The sequence below is a fragment of the Hypanus sabinus genome, chromosome 11 (genome assembly GCF_030144855.1).
Source record: "Hypanus sabinus isolate sHypSab1 chromosome 11, sHypSab1.hap1, whole genome shotgun sequence".
Lineage (NCBI taxonomy): Eukaryota > Metazoa > Chordata > Chondrichthyes > Myliobatiformes > Dasyatidae > Hypanus > Hypanus sabinus.
Window position 1 is genome coordinate 41797363 of NC_082716.1, and position 11843 is coordinate 41809205.

An 11843-nucleotide genomic window follows, 5' to 3' on the forward strand; every position below is an offset into this window, starting at 1 on the left:
GTCATCTGAATTAACAGAAAATTAACAAAGGAGTAAGACTACAATGAACAGATCCTGTCTGTTAGTATGTTTTTGATTTAATACCAGCAGCAAAAATGGACAAACAAGACACTTCATTTTTTAAACTAGGAAGAAATTAATTTCACATGCTAAATAATTTATTCTAAACAATAAAAACAACAAAAGGAAAATTGTTTAAATTGTCTGACAAACTGAAAAACAAATTCAGTTCAAAAGATGAAAATGCAGTCACAATAGCATTCAGCAGTTATATTTCCCACGCCCTAACCAATAATTATTTTATTCTCTTCTGTTAACTATGTTTAATCCCCATGTTTGAAAACATTTTATCCCTCTATTTCCTTGGAGATCTTCAGTATTAAAAAAGAAGCTAAAGGAAAGCCATTTGCTCAGGCTTCTGCTCAGTATATTGATCAGTTCAAAAACCCATACGTTGATAGAAATCCTTTGCTTGCAGTGAGATATGCTTCAAAACATAACAATCTAAACCTCAAAGTGAAGCTGAAATGCAGAAACTGAAGCACAAGAACTTTATGTTACACATTTTAAATTTTCTTTCCAGTCAGAAACATAAAATGCAATAAATGAACAATAAAAATATTCTGTCAGAAATTCCTTACTTCTTTAGATGGAAGGTAACAGATTAGAAAAAAAAGATTTATTACTTCAGGTCTTATTTAAGCATTGGATTCACAGTCTAAAATTAATTGGCATGCTAAATGTCTATCCAGAGACTAAGTGAGGTTTTGGGTTATATACATTCAATTGCTAAAGGACAATTATAAATGGGGACTGATTTCACAGACTTTTCCTTTAAATTATGTCAAAAATAGTATTTGATTATTATCTGAAAACCTGCATTTGTTTTTTTTTGGATGTGAGTTCAATGCATTTAGAATAAAATTCTACCTCATTCAGTTCTTTGTTTCTGATAGCCTTTGACTTTACCATGCTATTAAACAAAGCCTTTTATTAATTGTAGCATCATCATTCTTAAAAATATTGAACTCTGCTGTGTGAATACAGCAACTCCATGTCTTGTGTAATAGTTACATATGCAAGCTTTTAGTGTCTATGCGGCATTAAGCATTATCTTTCCCCTATCCCAAGATAATTCTGCCATTTCCAAGATCTTTCTGCACTTCTGGTGAGCCCACTTTTTTCTATGAAAGACTATGGTACTCTTTGATGTGGTTATGATATTGATGAAAGTACTCTGCATAAGCCTCTTTCAATCACCTTCAAAAATTCATAACAATGTTCTTAAGTCAGAATATTTTTAATATACACATGTACACATTCATATACTCTCTCTCATATACACATTCTTAGGAGCCATGGCAATATCCATACAGCAAATTAACTATCTGTAGGTTCATTAAAAAAAAGCCTATGTTTGCAGTTATTAATTTGCCAAAAGTGCTGCTACCAAAGCTTTTAGTTTAAAATGTAAACTTTCTTTTTATTAAAATGCTTATTTACAGCAAAGATTATATATTAATTGTGGAATAAATTACAATATTTTTCCAAGTGACTGGAAGTTTACATAGAGCCAATAAAAAGTATACCCATCAAAATCATATCTAATTTAATTTGTTTGAAATGTAAGTTATCAGCTTCAAATCTCTGATCGACCATCTCATCTGCTCACGTCATCACTTCATCCAAAAGGCTACTTGATTGCTATAATTTTTGATGTAATTATCTTGTTATATTTTGTTGTTTATACTCAACTAGCCACTTGTTCGAACATGAACATGATTTTGTTTTAATTGGGTGCATAAATTAAAATGTACTTAAATTATAGGGAATGCAAAAAAATATTAGTAATCCCTGGTCCTTCTATCCAACCATTACTGCAGAAGTTGCAAATGTTAAGAGTTTTTAGTTGGATACCTGAGTAACTTTTGATGCAAAAGATATAAACAAAATGCCAAGATATACTAAAAAAATCCATTTGAAATATTTCAATATTTTATTCCGTCTTTCTCTTGTGAGGAATTGCATGGTTTTATATCTTCAACTAAATTGTGACAGTTTGAATCTAAATCCCTAATTGCAGAAATTCAAACTTAACTCCAGCCATGACCTTAAAGACTTTGAACTTTAATTCTGATGGATTTTCCGAAGTATAGAAAACCCAAGATTTTAGCTATTGAGCAGAAATTGAGGGTTAAGTACACCTGCCCAAACATTGATGCAGAGGGTTGATCCCTTCACAAAAAGGAAGTCACTCTCATAACCAGATTTACTGAAGTTTATACATCAATATCTGAAACTTTTATTGGGGCAACGGTATCTGAGCTAAATCAGAACATTCTAGATAAAGAATTATTTACTAGCTATATTTGAGTGAACTTTGAAAAGCTGAGGCTCATTGTTAGTGCCAATACTAAGCAACTAATAATCATCTTACTTTTAACGTAGAGAACAGCATCTCCGGAACAAATAACTCCCTTTAGGTACAGCTACGATCCTCTTTCAAATAGCATTATGATGATGCAACATTAATGTCGGACGTTAGCGAATATTCCTTACAGCAACTAAAAAACTCGAGGCGAGTAGCTCAATACATTATCTGTTAACATGCTCATTCCAGCCTGAGACAGTTTATTGAGAATATATACTGGTACTGAAAAACAAGTTATAATATTTGATGCCAGAGGATTGGGTTTTAATCCAGTATCTCCAAAGCTTTCCCAATAGATTGTTCTGAGTAATAAAAGTTATACACGTTTATACATAAACTGATTTTAGAATTTTTAATTCTTTAATTCCCTGCGCGTTCACTGAGTTCTGCCAAAGAAAAAGATATAGAATGCTTGGGTGGCAAGAAAGGCCAGCTGACTTATTTTCAAAAATCAAAGCATAGCATAACTTTCCATGCCCTTAATTCAATCTCTATATTTTATATGGGGAATTTCCATCTCGCGTAGTAATAACTAAGAACTTGCAGCCACGAAACAATAAAGGAATCACAAATAACCCCATTTTGTCTGATCAACGTTGTGCACCGTTAATAACGGGCCAAGCCTCACTCCTGCTGATTTCATCTTTAATAACTTTAAACGTTTGTGCCTGTGCACTACCATCAAGAGGCACCTACCAGAAAGTGGAACCGGACTGGCCGCTGCCGAGCCGCTGGGGGTCGGAGGAACAGGTCTCGGTCTTGGCTTGGGAGTTGGAGGCACAATTCGAATCGGTCCAACGAACTCGACATAGGTCCCAGGAAAGTCTCCTTTGTCCTTATTTCTTTCGTTAACTCCATTTAGCCACCCTTTGGGATTTTTCTCATCCCCTTCCTGATAATTGGCAGTCAGCAGCACCGACTTGCTAACGGTGAGCAGGTCACCCGGCAAAAGGTTGATATCTTCTTCCCGCTCCTTCTTGTACTCAAACAGAGCCCGGTACTGGAAACCCTCGGTGCACATGGCTTAAGGAAATAAATGCTCTGTTTAAAAAAAATAAGAGATGGTGGTATCTCCTGAGGACGAGCACCGACCCTCCCCTAGAACTCAAGGTCAATGCCAAAACCCTGTTAATTTCCCCTGTGTGAAATGCCCGCTGTTCCGCCTGCTGCAGTTTCCATTCCCCACACTTCGACAGAGCTGGCACCCAAGTTGCGTGACGCCGTGAAACTTCACGAAGTGTGCTGGCTGTGTGGCTTCTTCTGCTTCGGATAGATGCTAATCAAGCGGAATCCATCCGGTTCAAGTCCTTCTAGTAATCCTACTGAATTAACCAGGGACTGAGGCGGGTGGAGAGAAAGAGGGAGCGAGAGAAAAAAAGAGCTCGTTAAAGCGTTAAAAAAAAATCAGAGGACGTTACATGCGCTTATAATTATCTAATATGTACAAGGCACTAGAGGTGTCTGTGCGGAAGTGCATGGGACACACTAACAGCGTTTGGGAATAGGTTAATTTTATAATTCACCACAGAGCAAAACCAACCCACTGCAGTTCATCTCCAGAGCTCATGCGTCTTCAGCCGTTCTGGCCAATGGGGACCAAATCCCACCAATTCCCAATTTTAAAATACCTCTGAAGCTTTTGACATTGAACGTAAAGAGAAAGTGAAGCAAAATAGAAACGCAATTTGAAAACGAGCAATTCCCACAATAAGATGCGTTGCTCTTTATAGAATTTGAGAGCGCAAACACCAAGTTAAAACAGAACAATTCCAGACGTCCCCAATTTTCGATATTAGGGTTAAAAATACACACCTTTGCAAATCCCACGCGATTTGTCGTCGAGATGCTCTGTGCCACTTGGATGGGAGTTCAGACAGACCCAAGTACACGGTCTGCTGGAAGTGACGCGCACTATCGTGCCATGGCTGTATTTTTCTCTGCTATTGTTTTATTTTAGTTGTTCCTTGCTGAGACATCCGAAACTCCGCAGTTAGGACTGTTCATTGCAGTCACTTTCACCCAGCCAGACTTCCAGCATTTATAACGTGACGTGTCTAACCACACCCACCGTCAGTGATAAATTGCGAGTGGAAGTCGGTCATTGCACCGCAGAATCTGTGCAGATGCGCTGATACCTCCCTGGGAAGGACCAGGACCCGGTTCACTAACTGGGTGGGAGCCGCTACGTGTTGCATTAAAGCACGCTGAGCCGCGGACTTGGGGAAGGACTCTGCAGTAAACTTGTGGTATCTAGAAAGGGCAAAATCCCTACTAAGATTATTGTTGTAAAAGGGGTGACAATTTGTAATGTAGGTGTTTCGGAAAACACATGAATAGTTGTATACCATAAACAAGTCGTACCGTTACCGGTTAAGGATCTACTATATAGAAGAAAACGCTGGAGATACTCAGCAGGTCAAGCCACGTCTGTGCGAAGAGAAGCAGTTATGAACGTTTCGGGTCAAGTTTCCCTTTTGACTAAGAGTCATCTACTTGAAATAATAGCGCCGCTTCTCTCCCACAGCTCCGGGCTGATCTAGTGAGTATTTCCAGCATTTTCTGATTTTACTTCAGGTTTCCAGCATCTGTATTTTTTATTTATTGCATTAAAATACAATGTCACTGAGTGATAAGTTGTCAAGATGACAAGGAATCCGGAGGTCTGGTCAAGTGATTTGGAAAGACTGATTCAGATCCTGTCACAACAGCTGAGGAATTTCCATTCAATTAACAATATTTAAAATACATAAAATAGAGATCTAGTAATGGTAACCAAATCTTGAAACCTATTAGGTTGAGGGATGCCTTCTAGGAAAGGAAGTGTGCAGAGTTTATCCAGTGTGGGCTACTGATGCAATTCAGATTCTGCATGAGCTACCTCCGTATCATTTAATCCAGACTCAGGGAATCTGACTGTTTCCAATACTGTATCACTTTAAGAAATAACTGAGTGTAATGGATGCACCAAAGGTTATGGGACCCAACAGTACCTTGATTGTCCTGTTGAATCCATGTCCAAAGTATGGGACACCTCTAGCCATTCTGTTCTGTTCCAATAAGGGTGGCATTTATATTGATGAAGGATCTTAACTCAAACCATCTACTGATTACTCCTCTCCATAGATGCTGCCTTAGTGGCTGAGTTCCTCCAGCAGTTTGTGTGTATTGCCCTGGATTTCCAAAATCTGCAGAATCTCTTGCATTTGACATTTATACTAAGATGTTCAATAGATCCATTTAATATCAGAGGATGTATAGAATATACAACCTGAAATGCTAAGGATGTTGTGGCCACAAAATTACACCATTTGAGCCAATTGCCTCACCCCCATAAGAGTCTTCTCACTTATCAGTAATGGACAATAGCACATCTCCATCTCTGTGTCTACTTCTTTGACAAGGATTCTCCAGCCTGCACCAACGATCCCTTCTCCCATCTTCAACCCTCCTACTCTTCTTGAACACCCTGCTCTGGATCTTTTTATCTCTTAACTGCCAATGAGACATCATCCACCTCAACTTTACCACTCCTCTCTCCAATTCAAACCTCACTCTCCCTGAATGTGCTGCGCTCCCCTCTCTCCACACTAATCCTAACCTCACCATCAATCTTGCACATGGGGGTGGGGGGGAGGGATGCTGTAGTAGTCTGATGGACTGATCTCTACATTGCTGAGGCCAGACGGCAACTCTCAGACATCTCCTCTTACTTACCCCTTGAACAGGACCCCACTAAGGAGCATCAGGCTATTGTCTTCCACACCGTCACCAACATCATTGCTTCTGGGGAACTCCCATCCACTGCCACCAACAGCATAGTTCCCTTAACCTACACCTCCCATTTCTACCTCCTACCCAAGATCCATAAACCTGACCATTGTTCTGCCTGCTCCTGCCCCATTGATCTCAGGTCTGCTCCTGCCCCATTGACCTCAACTCTATTTTATCCCACTTGTTTCAGTCCCTCTCTGCCTAAATCTGTGACACTTCACACACTCTCGATTTCTTCAAGGACTTGAAGTTCCCTGTCCCCATCTCATTTTCACTATGGATGTCTAGTCCCTATACAGCTCCCTCCCTCCCATCAGGAGGGCCTTAAAGATCTCCAATTCTTTCTGGAAAGCAGACCGAACCAGTTCCCCTGCATCACCACTCTCCTCCATCTGGTGGAACTGGTCCTCACCCTCAATCATTTCTCTTTCGACTCCTCTCATTTCCTTCGGACCCAAGGTGTAGCCATGGTTTCCAGCTTTGCCTGCCTTTTTGCTGGCTACGTAGAACAGTCCATTTCCAAGTCTACAATGGCATCACTGTCCAACTCTTCCTACACTACCTTAACGACTGCATTTGTGCTGCTTCCTGCACCCAAACTGATCTCAATTTTATCAACTTTTTCTTCAACTTCCACCCTGCCCTCAGATTTTTTTGGTCCATTTCTGACACCTCTCTCCCTTTTCTTGATCTCTCTGACTCCATTTCTGGTATCTACTGATATCTTTTATAAACCCATTGACTCTCACAGCTTTCTTGCCTATACCTCTTCCCACCATGTCACTTGTAAAAATGCCATTCCCTTTTCACAGCTCTTCAGTTTCCACTGCATTTGTTCACAGGATGAGGCTTCTCATTCCAGAACAACTGAGATGTTCCCCTTCTTCAAAGGAAGAGACTTCCCTTTCTCCACAATCAATGCTACCCTCCCCTGCATTTCTTCCATTTCATACACCTCCACCCTCCCCTTCATCCTGCCTCCACACCAGGGATAGGGTTCTTCTTGTCCTCACCTACCACCCCACCAGCCTTTGCATTCAGCACATAATGCCCGTAACTTCTGCTATCTCTAGCAGGATCACACCACCAAGCACATCTTTCCCTTCCCCTATTACCACATTCTGCAGGGATCCCTCTCTACCTGACTCCCTTGTCCACCTGTCCATCCCCACTGATCTCCCTCCTGGCACTTACCCTTGCAAGCAGAACAAGTGCTACATCTGCCTCGACACCTCCTCCCTCACTACCACTCAGGGACCCAAACAGTCCTTCCAGGTAAGGTGACACTTCATCAACGAGTCTTTTGGGGTCATCTACTGTATCCTGTGTTCCTGGCGTGGCCTCTTGCATATTGGTGATACCTGACATAGATTGGGAGACCACTTCGTCAAGCACCTTCACACTGTCCACCACATAAAGCAGGACTTCCCAGTGGCCACCCACTTCATTTCTACTTCCCATTCTCATTCTGATATGACAGTACATGGCCTCCTTTACTGCCATGATGAGGCCACACTCAGGTTGAAGGAACAACACCTTATAGTCCATCTGGATAGCCTTCAACCTGATAGCATGAACATCGATTTCTCGAACCTCCAATAACTGACCCCATCCTCTCCTTCACTATTCTCCATTTTTGTTTACCTCTCACACCTTTTCTCTTACTTGCCCATCACCTCTCTCTGTTGCTCCTCTTGCTTTCCTCCATGGTCTTCTGTCCTCACCTATCAGATTCCTCCTTCTTCACCACTTTATCTCTTCCACCGAGCAACTTCCCAGTACTTTACTTCACCCCCTTCCTCACTCCCAGTTTCACCTATCATCTGCCACCTCTATTTCTGCCTCCCCTCCCCTGCCATCTTATTCTGACTTCTTCCCCCTTCTTTTCCAGTCCTGATGAAGGGTTTCAGCTCAAAATGTGGATTGTTTATTCCCATCCATTGCCTGACCTGCTGAGCTCCTCCAGCACATTGTGTGTATTGCTCTAAATTTCCTGTAACTGCAATACCTCTTGTGTCAATAACCTGTAGATGCCCAATCGAAGTTCTATAGCAACAGGTCATAACAATCCTTGGTCTTGATTTGGATAAAGGAATTCAGTTCTATGTATGAAATACAACTTCCATTTACTTAATGAAGCAAAAAAACATTAGTTAAGATGTGCATTACATCAAAACAAAAATTGATGCTAACCTCCATGAGTTATTAGGGTAAAAACTTATTTGAAGAAGAAGTTTTAAGGTATTTTTTAAAAGAGAGAGATGTTCCCAGGGCTTAATATCTTGTCCACAAAAGAGTGGGTGCAATAGTGAAGAAATTCAATTTGACAATGAGCAAGAGGCCAGAATTAAATGAGTGCAGATTTCTGAATCAGAGTGAAAATAGAAACTGGATAACAGAAAAGAAAGAGTATGCCTGACATCAAAGCAACTTTTAACATGGGAAACAAGTAAATTTGAAGTCAATGGTAATTGTGGTAAAGCTGTTCATTCCCTGGAAAGAATCCTGCCTGTTGTTATGGGTAGTTCATTGCCTCACATCCAAGAAGCTGGAAATATTTCTCTGCAGGATCCTAGGACTATAAGACCATAAGATGTAGAAACGGAATAAGGCCATTCAGCCCATTGAGTCTGCTCCGCCATTCCACCATGGCTGATCCCGGATCCCACTCAACTCCATACACCTGCCTTCTTGCCATATCCTTTGATACCCTGACCAATCAGGAAACTATCAAATTCTTCTTTAAGTATACCCACGGTCTTGGCCTCCACCACAGTCTGTGGCAGAGCATTCCACAGATTCACCAACCTCTGGCTAAAAAAAAAATTCCTCCTTACCTTTGTTCTAAAAGGTAACCTCTCAATTTTGAGGCTGTGCCCTTTAGTTCTGGATACCCACACGATAGGAAACATCTTTTCCACATCCATCTTATCTAGTTACTTCAACATTTGGTAGGTTTCAATGCAACACCCCTGCATTCTTCTAAATTCCAGTGAGTATAGGCCCAAAGCTGCCAAACACTCCTCATATGTTATCCCCTTCATTCCTGGAATCATCCTCATGAACCTCCTCTGGACTCTCTATAATGACAACACATCCTTTCTGAGATATGGGGCCCAAGGCTGTTGACAATACTCCAAGTGCGGCCTGACTAGTGTCTTATAAAGGCTCAGCATTATTTCCTTGCTTTAATATTCTATTCCCCTTGAAATAAATGGCAAAAGTGCCTTTAAATTCTTTACCACAGACTCAACCTAGTATGAAGGCTCCAAAGTCCCTCTCCACCTCGATGCTTGAATTTTCTCCCCATTTAGATAATAGTCTGCACTTTTGTTGCTTTTACCAAAATGCATTATCATACATTTCCCAATTGTATTCCATCAGTCACTCTTTTGCCCATTCTTCCAATTTGTCTAAGTCCAGCTGAAATCACATTGCTTCCTCAGCATTAACATCTGCAAACTTTGCCACAAAACCATCAATTCCACTTTCTAAATCATTGACAAATAATGTGAACAGATATGGTCCCAAAACTGACCCCTGAGGAACACCACTAGTCACCGGCAGCCAACCAGGAAAGGCCACTTTTATTCCCACTCACTGCCTCCTGCCTGTCAGCCATTCCTCTATCCGTGCCAGTATCTTTCCCGTAACACCATAGGATGGTGTCTTGTTAAGCAGCTTCATGTGAGGCACCTTATCAAATACCTTCTGAAAATCCCAGTAAATGACATCTACGCTGCCTGTCCTTTGTCCATCCTGCTTGTTACTTCCTTGAAGAATTTTAACAGAATTGCCAGACAAGGTTTTCCTTTACAGAAACCATGCTGACTTTGACCTGTTTCATCATTAGTCTCCAAATACTCTGAAACCTCATCCTTAATAATGGATACCAACACTTTCCCAACCACTGAGGTTAGGTTTACAGGCCTATAATTTCCTCTTTCTTGTCTTCCTCTCTTCTTAAAGAGTGGAGGATTTGTTCTAAAAGGGAATGAACGTTTGCAATTTTCCAGTCAGGTCTTCCAGGACCATGTCAGAATCATGATTCTTGAAAGATCATGACCAATGCATCCATTATTTCTTCAGCAACCTCCTTCAGGACTGTGGGATGTAGTCCATCTGGCCCAGGTGACTTATCCACCTTAAGACCTTTGAGTTTGCCCCACAATATTTCATTTGTAATAGCAATGGCACTCACTCCTGCTCCCCAACACTCCCAGACCTCAGGCACACTGTGAGTGTCTTCAACACTGAAGACTGAAGCAAAGTACTTATTAAGTTCATCTGCCATTTCTTTGTCCCTCTTTACTACCTCACCGGCATCATTTTCCAGTGGTCCATCCAATATCAACTCTCACCTCCCTTTTACTGAAAGAAACTTTTAGTATCCTGCTTTATATTATTGGCTAGTATGCCTTCATATTTCATCATTTTCGTTCTCATAGCTTTTTTGGTTGCTTTTTGTTGGATTTTAAAAACTTCCCAATCATCCAACTTCTCACTCACTTTTGCTACCTTATATGCCCTTTCCTGGCTTTTATGCAGTCCTTAACTTCCTCTGTCAGCCATGGTTGCCTAGCATTGCCATTTGAGAACAACTTGTTCTGTGGGACATATCTATTCTGCGCCTTGTAAACTATTCCCAGAAACTTCAGACATCTCTTTTCAACAGTTATCCCTGCCAGTATCCCCCTCCAATCCACCTGGATAAGCTCCTCTCTCATGGCTCAGTAATTCCATTGTGATATTGATACGTGTACGTAAGACAACTTGGCCCAGAGCCGGTACTTCTTCCATGTGGAAGGGCTAGGTGTGGCGAAATTTCGCAGGAACTTCACAAGCTCCTCTCTCATGCCTTTGTAATTCCCTTTATTCCATGTGACTTATGCTTCTCCCTGTCAAATTGCAGTATGAATTCAATCATATTATGATCACTAATTGTCCTTTGCAGCTTGGTCAATGGACCTATGGATACACTCAGTAGGCATGCTTGTCAGGGTACTTGTCACATCAACAAATAAGTGACGTGGTGGCAAGTGTCCATGAAAATTACTGTGGAGTGCAAAGTAAGAGTTGTCATGAGGGAAACAGCAGTGATAGGAAGGTGAGTTGTGACTGTAAGGGATTCTCTCAGGAAAAGGTAATTGTACACAGGATTCAAAACGCCAAATGGTATGTTACCTCTGAGATAACGGGGTCAGCAACAATAAGCATTTCTAAAAACTTTCTGATCAAGTGGTCAAGGATCGTAATTTCAAGTGAAATCAATGACAGGATCTAATCAAGATTAAATTTTCAAGATGATGCCTGGAATGGAGGCTTTTTACTTTATAAGGAGAGTTTGGATCGGTTGATAACTTTTCTCCCTGGATGTAGAAGCCTTCGGGATGATCATATTATGATTTATAAAATTATGAGGGCATGGATAGGGGAAATAGTTTGTATTTTTACTAGGAAAGGGGAGAGTAAAACTAGGAAGTATAGGTTTAAGGTGAGGGGGAGAATTTGAACTTGATCTGAGTAGCAGATCATTGTTTTACATGTAGGGTAATGGTTGTATGGAATAAGCTGCCAGAGGAAGTGTTTGAGTGGGTACAATTAGAGTCGTTAAAAGGCCCTTGAACAGGCATTTCCATAG

The 11843-nt window shown here is 40.9% G+C and overlaps 1 protein-coding gene across 3 annotated transcripts in view; it reads right to left on the minus strand.

The window, feature by feature from the left end:
• The window catches only part of pik3r3b (phosphoinositide-3-kinase, regulatory subunit 3b (gamma)), a 675304-nt gene extending 670856 nt beyond the window's left edge, over positions 1–4448 (minus strand). The window contains exons 1-2 of one of the 3 annotated variants that reach the window (XM_059984207.1): positions 4244–4448; positions 3128–3750 (exon numbers count right to left, since the gene is read on the minus strand). In XM_059984207.1, the coding sequence (XP_059840190.1) occupies positions 3128–3452 (325 nt within the window). In that variant the 5' untranslated portion in view covers positions 3453–3750; positions 4244–4448. Of the gene's footprint in view, positions 1–3127; positions 3770–4243 lie in introns of all 3 variants that reach the window. The other 2 variants (XM_059984206.1, XM_059984205.1) reach the window with 2 other exon arrangements.
• Positions 4449–11843: the final 7395 nt, after the last annotated feature.